Here is a 16,608-nt window from a genome sequence, read left to right as displayed (position 1 = left end):
TTGTTTAGAATGGTTTCACGCCAGCTTAGGGAAGAATGCGACACACCCTCCTGCCACCTATGAGATTTAGAAGATGTCAGTTAACCTGAACATAAGAGGATATGAGTCACCTAAATTCTTTTGTTTTTTCAAAAACGACACCTTGATCTGAGCTCTAGTAACCAGGTCCTAGGTGGGTGAGATCCTGCTCAAGTCCAGCACAGGAACAAGGACGTAAAAGTTAACTCCGATTTGGTGGAAGGTTTTTACTGTTGTTTAAAGAGCAATTTAAAGTTATAACATATATTAGAGATGTCTAAGACTACGTCTCACCCATCATGAAATCTGGAATCAGAGCTGAACAGCTTCTTACCTTACACATCTCTTTTGTATTCTCTAAGAATTGGTTGCAGTGGTCTTAAAAGCCAGGAAAAAGAATTTCTTTTAAAATAAGGGAGTGGAGGGGCGTCTGGGTGGTTTAGTTGGTTGGGCGCCGACTTCGACTCAGGTCATGAACTCACTGCTCATGGGTTCGAGCCCCGCATCGGGCTCTGTGCTGACAGCTCAGAGCCTGGAGCCTGCTTCAGATTCTGTGTCTCCCTCTCTCTTCCCCTCCCCTGCTTATGGTCTCTCTCTCTCTCTCTCTCTCTCTCTCTTTCTCTCAAATATAAAATAAAACATTAAAAAAAAAATTTTTTAAATAAGGGAGTGGCACATGAAAAGATTCTCGACTTCATTAATCATAAAGGAAATGCAAATCAAAACCACAATGAGATACCATTCAACACCCATTTAGGATGGCTACTGTCACAAAAAAAAAAAAAAAAAAAAAACTTAAATAAGCAGGCATTGATGAGGATGTGGAGAAACTGAAGCCTCGCACATTGGGTGTGGGAATGTAAAATAGCGCAGCTACCATGGAAAACAGCAGGACCATTCCTCAAAAACCTGCACACAGAACCACCCTCCATTCCAGGAATTCCACTCCCAGGCATATTCCCAAAGAACTGAAAGCAGAAACTCAGATATTTGTACACCCATTTTCATAGCAGTATCATTCACAATAGCCAAAAGCAACCTAGGTGTCCATCGACAGATAAATAAAGAGAATGTGGTGTGTACACACAATGGAATATTAGTCAGCCTTATAAAGGAATAAAATCCTGACACCTGCTATGACATGGATGAGCCTTGAGGACACCATGGTCAGGGAAGTAAGCTGGTCATAAAAGGACAAATACTGGGCAACTCCACTTACATGAGGTCCTTACAGCAGTGAAATTCAGAGACAGAGAGCAGGTGGTGGGTGCCAGGGGCTGGGAGGGGGTGGGGGACAGAAGTTAGTGTTTGGTGGGGACAAGGTTAGGTCTGGGAGAATGAGAAGTTCTGGAGATGGGTGATGAGGACAGCTGCACAGCAGTGAACGTGCTCTGTGACACTGCACTGTGCATTTAACAATGGTTAAAACGGTTAAAAAAAAAAAACTTTATAGTTTACCACAATTAAAAAAATAAAATTAAAAACATATAATAATAAAAGGAGGGCTGTGTCCCATCTCCCCAATCTCTCAGGAAGCCTAGACACTTGGCTCCAAGAGGTAACTTCCTACTTGTCAAAAGACAGAGGTTTTACTTTTCCTTTAGATGGTAACATCAGAGCGCACCATTAGCACAGACTGTGGCTGCAGGCCATGTGACAGGCTGAGATTCTTTTTTTTGTTGCGATCTTTTTAATAGATTGCCTTGATGCCACCGCTTATCCAATGATAAAACTGTTTTCTTTCTCCACTAAAAAAACAAGTAAGAGTGTGGATGTCATAACGAACATGTAAATTAAACTTTATCAACTTTAAAAACTGGGGTGCCTGGGTGGCTCAGTCAGTTAAGGATCTGACATCAGCTCAGGTCATGATCTCACAGTTTGTGAGTTTGAGCTCTCCATCAGGCTCTGGGCTGACAGCTCAGAGCCTGGAGCCTCCTTCAGATTCTGTGTCTCCCTCTCTCTCTGTCCCTCCCCCACTCATGCTGTCTGTCTGTCTCTCTCTCTCATAAATAAATAAACTTTTTAAAAATTTAACAATTTTTTAAAAATTTTAAAAAAAGAAACACCAACATTATTTGTCCTCAGTGTTTAGTTAGCCTACTATACTAATCTCCTCAAGCTTCAGCTAACTCCTAACAATCCTGTCCTTGTTAAAAATGTTACTCCAAAATACATTACATGAAAATTTTTACTTTAACTTTTTTTAATGTTTATTTATTTTGAGAGACAGATAAACAGAGTGCAAGCAGGGAAGAGGCAAAAAGGGAGACACAGCATCCGAAGCAGGCTCCAGGCTCTGAGCTGTCAGCACAGAGCCCAACGTGAGGTCATAATCTGAGCCAAAGTCACGAACCGTGAGGTCATAACCTGAGCCAAAGTCAGACACTTAGCTGACTGAGCTGCCCACGTGCCCCTCCAATACATGAAAATTTAAGTTTCAGAATTTATGAAGTTGAAACTCAGATCGATCTACCTTATTTCAAGATGGTGACACTTGAGAAGTCTTCATGAACAAGCCCCCTGTCAGTAGACTAAGTTCCTTGGAGGATTCCTTTCTTTCCTATGTAGTCGCTCCTCCATGCCTGGCCAGTAACAGGCACTCAATATTTGCCAAAGGGAAGAAGAATCATCACTGGGAACCAGTCAGAAAAGAGATTATCAGAAATTTAAGGTGAGAAAATAAATCTTACATAATGGCATTGATCCAGATGTTAGAAGAAAATCATGAAATTTCTCTGTCTATATAAATAGTACAAAGCAAATATGTGACTAAAAAGTTCGGCACCCATACTAAACCCACGCGGGAGTGAACGGAGTCCCAGCCCTCCAGGAGCTGACAGCTGGGGATACGCACACAGGTAGCCACAACAAGGTGGAACACAGGAAAGCAGGGCGCTGCACTTGTCCCTGGCCTACCTCTGGGAACATCAGAGGCTCTGTGAAGGAAGGCCGTGCCTGAGATGGGCTTTAAAGTATGAGCAAAATTCCGACCAGCAGATGTGGGCAGTTAGACACGAAGGAGCGCCTCGAGAAGAGCGGGGAAGCAGGCCGTTTCTAGGGAAGCAGGCCGTTTCTGGGGAAGCAGTGAGTGGGCTGGCTGGAGCACTGATGAAGCACAACACAGGAACCGGGAGCCACGCAGGCAGGTGGAAAGAGCTCAGATCACAGGAGGGTCTGAGCCTCAACACGGAGTCTGGATTAATGGTTTGTTCAAGATGTTGGCAGGAATGACTGACCCGAGGGGCCCACAGGCGGCACGACATGGTGTGCAGGATGAGTTCCACCAGTGAAGTGACGGGTGTGGGAGGCCGGTCACAATGCAGATGCGACTCTGACGACTGCCCAGACACAGGTGAATGAAACGGTATCTACCCTTAGTATAAGTCTTGCGCTGTACTTTGTGCTCAATTTTATTATTCTATATCATTTTTTCCCAACAGTGGTAAACACATGATGATCTCGTTTCACAACCACCAATGCGTTTGCACAAGCGCCTGTTAGGCCCGGTGGCTCCACGTGGTGAGTTAACATGGTGGCGGTACTGGAGGGAGGAGGAGGAGGAGTGGGGCACGTGGAAGGTGGCTGGGCTGGTGGAGGGACAGGCAGGCTGGGGCTCAAAATACCGGGGGGGGGGGGGGGGGGACTCTAGGCAAGGAGCATAACCTCGAAGTGGACAGTCATGAGACTCGAACCAGCTAGGGCTACAAGCAGGATCAGACCAAGTGCACAAAGGGTGCAACAGAAACACAGTGAAGACCAGCTCAAAAGGGGTCGGGCTGCAGAGGGGAGACGACATTTGAAGTCAACAGTGAAGTTTCCCACTAAGTACAGGGTCCTGCTCTGGGGTGGCTAAAGCGCAAGCACAAACACAAACACAACGGCCACTGGATGTGAAGGACAGGAGGCAGGGGGTGCGTGGTCAGCTGTGTGAATGGGGCTTGGTAGACTCGGTCTCAAGTGCATACCTCCAGCTGTCCGTCAGGTCTGTGCAGGCCACGGGACCAGGCAGGTGCCGCATGAGCACACGGACAGCAGTACCCTCAAAGGGGCGACGCTGGGATTATGAGAAGGAAGAACATGTAATGGAGAGAAGCAGACTATTATCTTATTTCAGGAGCCCCAGGAAACGGGAGCACTTTGATGACTGAAAAGGGTTCGAACAAGGCAGACAGAGGGGAAAGGTTGGCTTTGGTCAGTCTAACTTTAAGAAAAGGGGAGAGAGATTTAGATAAGGTGATGAGTGTTCTAGAAATCAACGCTGAAATCACAAACCGGGGGCTGAAGGGCAGAATCCAGCCCACAGCCTATTTTGCTTCGCTTAAACAGTATTTTTTAAACGAGATAATTGTAAATAAAGATCTGGATTTCTGGCTTTCCTGAAAAATGTGAAGTCTGGAAATGCTGGCTCAATAGTCCTTTAAGGTTTTCAAAGTTTGTGCATGCACCTCTGCAGGCGCTGGAGAAATTATCGAACACCATGCAGGCATTAAAAAGAATTAGAGGGGTGCCTGGGTGGCTCAGTAGGTTAAGCGTCTGACTTCAGCTCAGGTCATGATCTGGCAGTTCGTGAGTTCAAGCCCTGCATCGGGCTCTGTGCTGACAGCTCAGAACCTAGAGCCTGCTTCAGATTCTGTGTCTCCCTCTTTGCCCCTCCCCTACTCACGCTCTGACTCTGTCTCTCTCTCTCTCTCAAAAATAAATAAACATTAAAAAAAAATAAAAAATAAAAGAATTAGAACCATATAGACATGGAAAGTTTTTTACATCCTTATAAAAAAAAAGTAGCTGAATAATGTAGTCTGTGATCATAATGTCAAGAAATTGAAACTACTGGTAGTATATTATTGTGCAAAGTATAATATAAAACATACATAGGCAGCTGCTGTGGAAAACAGCATTGCAATTCCTCAACAAATTAAACACAGAATTACCATACAACGACCAATTCCACTTCTGGGCACTTCTCCAAAAGAATTGAAAGCAGGGACTCGGTCAGATTTTTGCCCACCCAAGTTCACTGCAGCATTCTTCATTATTCACAACAGACAAAACGGGAAGCAACCCAAGCCTCTGTGGGCAGACCAAAAGGACGGTCCACAGAATATTACGCAGCCTTTAAAAAGGAGGGAAACTGACACAACATTACAACATGGATGAACCCTGAAGACCTTAGGCTGAGATAAGCCAGCCTAAAACCCGTACAATGGAAGAAAGTAAATATTTTAAACTAAGGATTTTAAAAGGATGACTGGTTTTACTTGTAATGTGGTCAATTTTGAACCTAAGTATTCCCTGGTCAATTTGAGGTCCTTGAGAACAAGGTGTACTGCTGGTGTTTAGCGTCTCTGGGCAGAAACCCTGCTGCTCCCACTCCCACAGTGGCTGGAAAACAGAGCAGAGGCGCTGTGCTATGGGATCTGACCTGGGAGTGACCTGCAGGCAGGCACACCCCCGAGGCATTCTTACACAAAGAAACTGAACTTTGCCTTCAACTCCGCACTTCCCTCTTGAGAAAGTTACTGGTTACTTGTCCCCCGATGTCGCCTACTCAGCAATTCTGTCTCTTTCCATACAAAATGAGTAACAAAACCCTGCGCAGGCCAAATGAGACAGCTCTGTGAAAGGGCCCAGCAAGGGCAGGCACCCGACAAGTAGGTCCCTGTCCACAAGTCGGTCCCTGTCCCACCAGGTACGCCAGGATAGGGACTGTCATCCCTCAAATCTCAAGTCACAGCCGAATCTCACTCACAGACTTCCACTGTCGTAAAACAGCAGCTCGGCTTTCTTATGTCAGCTCTAAGTAAACACGCTAGAGCCCCGACTCAGGGTAAGACCTGAAGGTTTTCATTTTAAACCCACACGCCGACTCCAGTCTTGCAGCAGGATCACTGAGAAAAGGTCTAGGGATTTAATGCCACCAAGATTTTTAAATAAATCAGTCCCTCACTGAAGTTTCAAAGGTTGTGATGACTCAAAATACACAAGAGGAAACACTCCCAGTACCTAGCAGAAGCCAAGTTCAGGCCAGGCAGTCCAAACACCTCAACAAAATTAGCCGATTCATACGCCAACTTCTAATGGTTAAAAATATATCACTATTACTGTACAAAAAAATTACAATTATTACTCTATCAAAGACATAGTCTTCTAAGTCAAAAAAGGTTTCTCTAAGCAAAACTGACAGGAAATTAAGCCTTTCTGCCAGTTTACAAAAGCCTAGGAGGCCAACAAGATGGCAGATTTTTATAAGACATGTGCCTCATGTGCCCAACATTACATAGAGTGAGATTTTACGTCAATTCCTTTGTCAATTTTATATAATTTATATAGAAAAAAATTGTGGTTATCGTACAGTAAAATGAACTTTTACGTACTTCTGATGTGTAGCTGTATGTTTTAAAATACGTAACTCCCACCACCATCAGGGTACAGAAAAGTTCCATCACCCCAAAAAGCTCCTGCTGTCCCTTTATGTCCACGCCCAACTCCAACCCCACCCCTCTGGCAACCACTCATCTGGTCCCCATCAATGCAGCCTCATCTTCAGGGGAATGTCATAGAAAGAGAATCACACCTTCTGAGCCTGCCTTCTTTCACTCAGCATAAATTCTTAGAGATTCACCCCAGTAGTTGTCTGTATCTGTATCGATACTTCCTCCCTCTCATTGGTGAGGAAGACTGCACCCTATGGAAGGACCAGTTTGTTTAGTCACCCACCAGAGGATATTTCGTTTGTTTCCAGCACTAGCTATTATGAATAAAACTGCCAGGAACACCAAAGTAGGGTTCCTGCATGAACAAAAGTTTCCTTAGGTAATTACCCAGGAGAGGGACTGCTGGGTCACAGGGTGAATGTATATTTAACATTAACTGCGGAACTGTTTTCCAGGGTGGTGCGCCCGCATGCATGCCCACCAGCCACGTGAACTGCTTCCAGAGGCTCAGCACTCTTGCCAGCACTTAGTAGTGTTGGTATGGCTTATTTTAGCCATTCTAACAGGTATACAGTGATATATTCTCATGCTTTTAATTTACTTAACCATTTTAATGGGCATCTTTTAAAAATAGTACACATCGCTCCATTCTCTTAAGAGAACCCTCAGGGGCTCCTCAAATACATAAAATTGTTCTCCTTATTCCAAAGTAGCCCCAGAATTATGTCTGGTTTTTACGGCTTTTTTTAATCTTCTCCCTTTTGAAGTGTCACTTCTTGCTATTAATGGTGCTCCTGCCTCTGGCAGACTTTCCTCTACACCCTTTTCTCACGCTGACCTTAGAAACAGATAACCAAGCTTATCAGAACCACATCTGAAAAGAAGAGGGCAGTCTATAAGAAGATTTGCTTCTCCGGTGAGGAAAGAGAAAGCTTTGGTTTTGTTTTTTGTGGGGCTTTTTTGGGGGGGAGGGGAGGGGGGGTCACAGTACCAAAACTTCCTGATCTCTTGTTTGGCTGCTGAGAAATTTCTAGTAGCTAAATTTCTTAGACGTCTTCCAAAACGGTGAGACTGCCAGGTCAAGCGGCCTCCAGGTAATTGAGTTATTATTGCACTAACCTGAGCAACCAACACTATACTATGCTTCTATATTGGGAATCAAAAGCTTAACTAAAGCAAAAAATATCGTCTTGTGTCTGGAAAGCTAAGTGGAAGAAATTATCTTAAATCTAGTTTCCAAACATTCACACATTGGTCAAACTTCTGAGCACCTAGTAGGCAAGCCACACATTCACAGGGATGCAAAGATAAACTTTTTTTACAGTTAAATAAAGAATTCAGCAGCGCTCTCAAAGATAGACACACCGAATCCAATCCTTCCTAATATTTGAAAGTCGTCTGACCAAAAGCTCATCCTGTCTTTTCAGCGCTAGTTTCCTCTCGGAATACTTCTCGGACACAGTCAGGAGGTGGATCTCGGCCGGGAGCCCGGGCTCCAGGGCAGAAAATGCCAGCAGCCCTAGGCGCTCACCCAAACTCCCAGGGGACGCTGGCTGTGTCTCGGCCAGGCCCACACACCAATCCCCGATCTCCCAGCCGCCTCGACCCGCAGACTCGCAAACCCCGTCACCAATTGCAACAGGGTTGGGGTGGGACTTCCGCTATCACTTTAGGCTTCCCCACCACCATCTCAACTCAGGCAGTCAGGAAGACTGAATTTCAGAAACTTTGGGCTCAAGCGGTTGCAAGCAGAAATAATGGCAAGGCAAACAAGTTGTAAGACAGACACGGTGGCCAGAGCCAGAAAACCAAAACGGCCCCCCAGTTTTTTACAAAAAGCAATGAACGAGGAAGCAATCCAAACGAAGCCCAGGGTCATTGATTTGCATGTTATCTCTGCAGTGGCTGCTGGGTCCCGAAGCTGCCCTTGGCCCGGGTGCAGCGTGGAGCCCTCTGCCAAAGGGACAGCAGAGGCTCTGATTACCGGGGTGCCCGGCCCAAAGTGGCCGAGGCCCCCCGTGCGGAGACATCATCCCTGGAAATCGGGTTCCCGTTCCCCTTCGCCCTAACTCTTGCCGCTACGCCTTTCGCAACAGATGCACAAAACCCAAGACTGTAAGTCCCAGAACCGACGAGATTCCGTCATGTCAGATCTCACAATTCTTTGAAATCTGGCGCACACAAAACTCGGACAATTTCTCTCAAAAGTGTCGTCTCGGAGGGAACCCGGACCCAAGGCGCGTGTCGCCTCTCGAAAGCGGTGCACCTCGGCAGGCCCCGGCAGGCTGTCCCCGGCTAGGACGCCGTGTGACAGCAGCGAGCGGCTTGCACAACCCCGCCGGGACCCCCTCGCGTGGCCGCGCAGCCCACTCGCTCGCACCGAAAACCTGTTGCTGCGCGAGCACGATCACCCGCGAGACGAGCGTCGCGCCCGGAGCGGAGGGGAGGGGGGGGGGCCCGCACCTCGCAAGCCCGCGGCGCGGCCGGGGCTCCGGGCTCCCCCGCCCGCCGGACGCCAGGCCGCGCGTCCATCTTGCGCCCCCGCGCCCTCCGACCCCGGACTCGCCCGGCCTGCGCCCTGCTCCCGCCCCTCCCCCCATCCCGGGGGGGGTGGGGGCGGCGACGACCCCGGCCCCGGCCCCCGCGGGCCGCACCTTGACGTGGAAGCGGATGAGCGCCAGGCGGATGCAGTGCGCCATGCAGACGGGCGGCAGGAACCAGACCTTGGGCGGCGGGGTGCCCTTGTTCTGGACATGGCTGACGATCTGCTGCGCCGTCTGGCGCTCGTTGCCCTGCCGCTTGACCCACTCGTGCAGCCGCGCCTTCTCGAGCGCGCCGTTGAAGAAGACGAAGAGCTCGATGTTGCCGCCGAAGCAGGCCTTGGCCAGCGCGGCCAGGTAGCCGAGCATGTGGTTCCACTGGCCGCCGCTCACCCAGTCGGTGTAGAAGCCGCCGTACAGGCGGTGCAGGCAGTTGTCGGCGTCCACCAGCAGGCGCAGCGGCGTGTGCGGGGGCCGCTGCCGCCCGCCGCCCACCAGGCTGCCCCGGGCCAGCTTCTGCAGCTCCACCGGCACCACGGCGCTCGGGCAGTGCTTCTCGATGTAGTCCTGGAAGCCCTGCACGCCCATGGCGGCGGCGGCGGCGGGCGCGGGGCGGCGGGGCGGCGGGGCCGGGGGCGGCGGGGCCGGGGGCGGCGGGGCCGTGGCGCGGCCGGGGCGGCGGCGGGCTCTAGGGGGGGCCGGGGCGGGCCGCGGGCGCGCTCATGGCCGCTGCGGCCGCCATGTGCTGCCGCCTCCCAGGGCCATGGCGGGAGGGACCTGCGCCGTGCGCCGCTCGAGGCCCGGGCCAGGCTGAGGCGGCCTCGCGCGGGCGGCGGCGGCGGCGGCGGCGGCGGCGGCGGCGGCGGCGGGGCGGGGCGGCGCAGGCTGACGCACGCGGGCCGGCGGAGGGCGGAAGAGGCGGCGCCGCGGCCTGCGGGGCCCGAACCCAGCCCGGATCCCGGCCGCGCGGCGGCGGAGGGCGGCCCGCGGGGAGGGGCGCGCGGCCTGCCCGGGTGGGAGGGGGCGCCCTGGAGGCCTCGCGGCCGCGGGTCCCGTCGTTCTGAGGAGACCTCCGCCCCCGTCCGTTTGTCCCGTCACTCCGAGGAGACCCCCGTCCGCGGGTCCGAGAAGACCCAGTCCTCCTCCGCGGGCCCCGTCATTCTAAGGAGACCCCCGTCCCCGGGTCTCGTCATTCTGAGGACACCCCGTCCCCATTCGCGGGTCCCGTCACCCCGAGGAGACCCGGTCCGGTCCCTGAGAGCCGTCACCCCGAGGCGAAACCAGCGCTGTGGCCGGTGACTGCGGAGGGAAAGGGGGCAGGCTGGTGAGAGCTTGGAGGTCGGGGTGAGCGAGGAGCAGCAGGTGGCTGTGTCCAGGGTGGAGGGAGCAACCAGGTCGCTGCGCTCCTGCGTGTGCTCTGGATGGAGGGACGGGCTCCCTCCATCTTTGGTTAGCGAGGGACAGGACCCTGCAGATGCGGTTGACGACCGGAGAGTGGCCTCGGACCGCGGCCTCTCGGGGAGAGCGGGCTGGGGGGGGGGGGGGGGGGGGGGGGGGGCGGGGGGGGGAGCAGGCGGTTCAGACCCCGCCCACCCACCGAGGAGCCGGTTTGATCGCCAGACTCGCAGGTCAGGTGTAGCCCCGCGGCTTAGTGCCAGGTGACCACTGATGACCCCTGAGCGGGGACACGTCCGTCACAGCGCCCCAAGTGCCTCCTTTCTAGTTGGTGCCAACTGCGAACCTCCTGGCTTCCCAGCAGCTGGGCGGCCCCTCGCAAGAACAGCGGTTCAAACCCCGGTCGCTCTGGGAGCATCTTCTGGAAGGAGATCCTTTCGTGATTTCTGCTCCAGATCTCTGTCGCAATTGCTTGTAAAATGAGGTTAACGCTGTAAGCATATGCGCTGCCATAAAACATTTTAAAAAACAGATTAATGTCTTGCAGAACGAAGCATTTGGAAACTCAGAACTCTTCGGGGTTTGAAAGTGGCATTTTTACTTACCTCCAGCCCTCCCATCTGTTCTTTTTCTGAAGAAACCTCCGTAGAGGAGCAAGCCCAGACAGCAGGTGCAGAGCAGATGGAGCCTGCGCCCATGCGGCTCCGAGAAGCCCCCATACTCTCCGTCCCTGAAAAGGCAAGTGGGATTTTTTTCATTTCTTTTCTTATAACTTCACCTCAAATACAAGCCAGTGTGATATATACATAAGTAAAATGTTCTTAGTATCTTGATAAAAACGTTTAATTTTTTAAAAACAGACTGTGCAAGCTAAGCCACTTACCCATGCACCAAATTAGTGCTGAAGCCAGGATTGTGTGCTATTTAGAAATGCAGTTAGCCATTTAAGGCCACATTAAATACTGACACCCCAGAAGTAGCCACATTTCCTTCTGTAACCCACTGCAGGCTCACAAGGTTGATAGTTTTTTTGTTTTTTTTTTTTTAATTTTTTTTTTTTTAACGTTTATTTATTTTTTTTGAGACAGAGAGAGACAGAGCATGAACGGGGGAGGGTCACAGAGAGAGGGAGACACAGAATCTGAAACAGGCTCCGGGCTCTGAGCTGTCAGCACAGAGCCCGACGCGGGGCTCAACCCACCGACCGCGAGATCGTGACCTGAGCCTAAGTCGGACGCTTAACCGACCGAGCCACCCAGGCGCCCCACAAGGTTGATAGTTTTAATCACTCACTGTATTTTCATTTATAGCACTGCATTCCATGTTTACCTTCACTATGTACTGCCCTTATTTTAAACATGCTTGCTTTTAATTATTTATTTTTTTAAAGACAACCTTTTTTTTTTTAGGGGCACCCGGGTGGCTCAGTCGGTTAACCGTCGGACTTCGGCTCAGGATCATGGTCTCAGTTCCTGAGTTGGAGCCCCGCGTCAGGCTCTGCGCTGACAGCTCAGAGCCTGGAGCCTGCTTTGGATTCTGTGTCTCCCTCTCTCTCTGCCCCTCATCTTCTTGCTCTGTCTTTCTCTCTCTCAAAAATAAGTAATCATTAAAAAAATAAATAAAGGGGCACCTGGGTGGCTCAGTCGGTTGAGTGTTCGACTTCAGCTCAGGTCATGATCTCGCAGTGAGTTCAAGCCCCACGTTGGGCTCTGGGCTGATGGCTCAGAGCCTGGAGCCTGCTTCAGATTCTGTGCCTCCCTCTCTCTCTTCCCCTCCCCTGCTCATGTTCTGTCTCTCTCTGTCTCAAAAATAAATAAAAACATTAAAAAAAAATTAAAAAATAAATAAATAAAGACAACGTTTTTTTTTAAGTTTATTTATTTTCAGAGAAAGAGAGAGAAAAGGTGCGAGTGGGGGAGGGGCAGAGAGAGAGGCAGGAGAAAGCTAGAATTCCAAGCGGACTCTGGGCTGTCAGCGATCTCACCAGCTGAGCAGTAAGTCAGCTGCTTAACCAACTCAGCCACCCAGGTGCCCCTGCTTTTAATTTTTTAAATGCTTTAGTGCCGGTATCTGGGATTCAGGGAATAAGTTTTTTTCACCTTAAGACAGTGTGAAGTACTAGGATTCTGCAGTCAGACTGCCACATCTGTCTCCTCCAGCTCTGTGACCTTATGCAAATTACTCAACCTTTTTAAACCCCGGTTTTTATCATCTGTAAATGAAGATGTTAATAGTCCTTACCTCTCAGATTGTTATAGGATTAAATGAGATAATCTGTGTGCTTACCACACAGCAAATGCTCTGTAAATGTTGGCTTTTATATTTAATACTTTTGCTTAACTATAATTATATAGACTTTATGCTTGAGAACATGGACAAGTTATTTTACTTTTTGAAACTTTAAAATTCACTTTCATAAGTATAAAATATAAAATTCATTATGCTTACTTGCCCTATTTAACTATGTGTTCACCTTTTAAAAAACTAATTTTTTCTCTTTTTGACTAACATTATTAGTGGCTGTTAAAATGTTTGGCTAACAAATCTTTTATGTAATCTGCATCCTCAACTCAGATTTGGGGGTTGGTTGCAGTTAAATTTTTTGAATATCATTACTTTTACAGTAAATTATCTAATTAAAATTTAGTAAAAAATTATAATATATTCTTGGGTTCACAGCACATGACAACTTATGATTGGGGACTTTCATTTCCAACCACTTTATCTTTGGACAATTCACTTAGACCCCACATGATAAAACTTTTAATTTCACCAGGAGATTGCCATATAAGTGAGGGAAAAATCGGAAAAAACAAACAATAACGCTAAAAAGGACAAGGCCCTATGCCTCACAAAAATTACAAAATGAAATCTCAGAAAAAAGTTGTGATTAATAGATAAAGAGCCCATGGTGTGCAGAATTATTAATGCATGGAAAATCAATGACAAATACTTATTTTCAGCTCTTTCATGTTTCAGCCAATTCATTATTGATCAATTCATCTACAGCGTAAAGTAGGAAAATATTGTCTGTCTTATTTACACGATCCTTTCCAAAGTAAAGTGCTTTATAGTAGAATAACACCTTTAATTAATAATCTACCTAGTTGAGGCTTCTGTCCACCAGCAATAAAAGGTAAGTTTTCATTGCTTCAAGGAAGGTGAAAGTTGGCTCTGCGCCCACTCGTATAATCACTAGCATGTACTGGGAGAACAGCAGGCTGGAACAGCTAAGCATGGAATCCGTGACCTGGGCAGAAAACATTAATCCCTGCTTGGGATTTGAACCTGTAACGTTTACCTAGTACTAAAGCTCTAATCTGTTGTCAACTTAAATGACCTGGAAGTGCGCGCGCGCACACACACACACACACACACACACACACACACACACACATATATCTACAGTCTTGAAGATTTTGTTGTTGTTGTTTTAGTATTCTGGAATTAGAAAGTGCTTTTTGTTTTTAGTTATATGGATTAAAAGTCCTATTCACAGGTGTGAATTTATTTTCTCTTTCAACCATAATTTTTTAAACAGGCATATACAATTATAGTTTTAAATTATAAGTCGGGTGCCTGGGTGGCTCAGTCGGTTGAGCATCTGACTTTGGTTCGGGTCATGATCTGGCAGTTTGTGGGTTCGAGCCCCGCATCGGCTCCGTGCTGACAGCTCAGAGCCTGGAGCCTGCTTTGGTTTCTGTGTCCCACCCCCCCTGCTGCCCCTTCCCTACTTGTGCTCTGTCTCTGTCTCTCAAAAATAAATAAATGTAAAAAAAAGGTTTTAATTGTAAGTTAATGGGAAAATATAAACAGATTTCTATAAATTCACATTTCTAGCACTCTTCAAGTGTAGCAGAAGTTCCCAAATGCATGGCAAGAAACATTTTACATCATCGGTTGGTGACTTTTTTTTTTAATTTTTTTTTTATTAGTTTTCTTTATTTCTGAGAGGCAGAGAGAGACAGAGTGCATGTGGGGGAGGGGCAGAGAGAGAGGGAGACACGGAATCCGAAGCAGGCTCCAGGTTCCGAGCTGTCAGCACAGAGCCGGACACGAGGCTCGAACTCACGAGTGTGAGATCATGACCTGAGCTGAAGTCAGACGCTCAACCGACTGAGCCACCCAGGCACCCCCGGTTGGTGACCATTTTAGCTGAAGGGCTACTGCACTCCTTATCACCACAATTTTCCCTTCCCAGGAAAATCCACAATTGTTGGTGTCCATTCTTTCTGAAGTCTGCAAAGGACTGATTGCCTGTGTCCTTTCTCCACCACTTGTGGGAATGTCCAGCCACCTTCCCAACACTTCCCGGGCATCAAAGACCTCTTTCTCCAGACGTCCGTCCTTACTGACATGGGACACTCCGGCATCAAATTGTCTTTACTCCCACCCTCACCACTGGGAGCTGCTGAGGAAAAGGGGACAAACATCCAAGGGATGCTTTGGAAGACAGTACTCGGTTGGGCATATAGTCTCTCTTATTTGGATAGAAGACCTTAATAGTCATCCCTTAAATACTGCCTGATGGAATCTTCAAAATTATGACTTTTTTTTTGGTAAACTAAATTTTATTTCCCAGCATGATATACATGAAAATGAGAAGTTTATTTTTTTTAACTAAGAATTTCCATTCTTAAGTACAAAACCATTTGAAGATTTAATTATTTAGAGACTAGTTATAATCTTTAAATGATCTGTTACATTTGTTCAAACCATACAAAATGTTTCTGAAAGGAGCACTTCTCTCACACCAGAGTATGAAGAGCACAGGCCTGACCAGGCTGGAACACATGAACCTCACTGCCTCCAGAGACTCTGTAGCCTCGAACACAGGAACACACAGTCATTCTCTGGAAACTGAGCCCAAGGTCCCTGCACAGACTCTGCTGCCAAAGGAAGAGGTCAGGGTTGCCTGCTGAGCTACAGAGCACAAGTGCCTGGGGAATGCAGGGAGACAGTTCTGCCTTAAATGCAGATGCCTTCAGGGTGGAGCAGTAGCCTGAGCCTGGGAAGAGCTGAAAGCAAGAAACCGCTGCTCTTTCTCTATTCACCACTGCCTCCTCCCATCCCTCTCTGCAGCAAGTCCCAGATGGGGGTACAGGCAGCCCCAGCCCTGGCTGAAGGGCTAGGGCATCCATCTCCACATCAGTGCAACTGGGAGTAAGGATTTCAGTACAGATACTTCCAGTTTTGTCAAACCAGGAAACACTATATTTCAAAATAAACTATTCCGTGTCATTAAAATAGAAGAGACAATAGACTCGGTAATCTTATCCTAGCATTTGTTTTTCTTGAGATGTACTGTCCAATAGAACTTTCTGTAATAGAGGAAAAGTGAGCTATCCTGTCCAATATGGTAACTGCTAGCTGTATGTAATTAGTGAGCACTTGATGTATACAACTGAGGAACTAAATTTTTTTTAAGTTTATTTATTTTGAGAGAGAGAGTATGCACAAGTGGGGAAGGGGAAGAGATGGGGAGAGAGAGAATCCCAAGCAGGCTGCACACCATGAGCACAGAGCCCAATGTGGGATTTCAACTCACAAACCACGAGCTCATGACCTGAGCCGAAATTAAGAGTCAGATGTTTAACTGACTGAGCCACCCAGGAAACCCAAGGAACTAAATTTCTAATTTCACCTAATTCTTATTAAATAGCTACAAGTGGCTAGTGGCTACTATATCGAAAGATCTTAATTCCTAAAGAGCTGAGCAATTGCATCAGCCTTGCATCGTATTGGCTTACATTTAATTTGTTCAATGAGTTACTTAGTAATACTTCAACATAACATCACATTTGCACAATGCTTTATAGTTTACAAATTGCCTTCTCTTAAAAAAATCTCTTCAGCTCTGATGGATGGCTAGCACTTGCAGAAATATAGAAATTATAACGCTCCTACCCTGCATTTTCAATTTTTCAGCCCACACTATTTCTATCACATAGTTTGTAGAGCTCTTACCACCTAGGACATACATAAGATATGCCTTTCCAGTGTGTCAGTAGTCTTAGGAATATTTGCTCACACCAGATACCCAAGTTGTTGCCTGATCAGCACGGTGTACATCAAGACTGACTTCCTGGGATCTGGGTAGGTCTGTGAATGCAGCCCAAGCCTGTGTAAACCATTGTAGCAGACTTCTCTCCCACGTTGCTCACATTAACTTGTAGCCAACTACACAGCCTGGTCAACTGGACAGGCAAGATAGCATA

The 16,608-nt window shown here is 48.0% G+C and overlaps 1 protein-coding gene and 2 long non-coding RNA genes across 4 annotated transcripts in view; 2 read left to right on the top strand and 1 right to left on the bottom strand.

Annotated features, from left to right (window-relative positions):
* The window catches only part of FAM120A (family with sequence similarity 120A), a 95,721-nt gene extending 86,114 nt beyond the window's left edge, over nt 1–9,607 (bottom strand). For both annotated transcript variants that reach the window (XM_042964440.1, XM_042964441.1), the window contains exon 1: nt 9,110–9,607. In XM_042964440.1, coding sequence (XP_042820374.1) covers nt 9,110–9,583 — 474 coding nt within the window. In that variant the 5' untranslated portion in view covers nt 9,584–9,607. The remainder of the gene's footprint in view (nt 1–9,109) is intronic.
* Nucleotides 2,419–5,582, top strand: LOC122233094. The gene is made up of 3 exons (XR_006210551.1): nt 2,419–3,373; nt 3,462–3,540; nt 5,067–5,582. It is a non-coding gene; the product is annotated as an uncharacterized LOC122233094 (long non-coding RNA).
* A 2,023-nt stretch (nt 9,608–11,630) lies between the features above and the next one.
* On the top strand, nt 11,631–15,666 carry LOC122233095. The gene is made up of 2 exons (XR_006210552.1): nt 11,631–11,661; nt 14,592–15,666. It is a non-coding gene; the product is annotated as an uncharacterized LOC122233095 (long non-coding RNA).
* Nucleotides 15,667–16,608: the final 942 nt, after the last annotated feature.

The sequence above is a fragment of the Panthera tigris genome, chromosome D4 (assembly GCF_018350195.1).
Source record: "Panthera tigris isolate Pti1 chromosome D4, P.tigris_Pti1_mat1.1, whole genome shotgun sequence".
NCBI lineage: Eukaryota > Metazoa > Chordata > Mammalia > Carnivora > Felidae > Panthera > Panthera tigris.
Note: the sequence above shows the minus strand (reverse complement) of the source record. Positions and strands in the feature narration are given on the sequence as shown.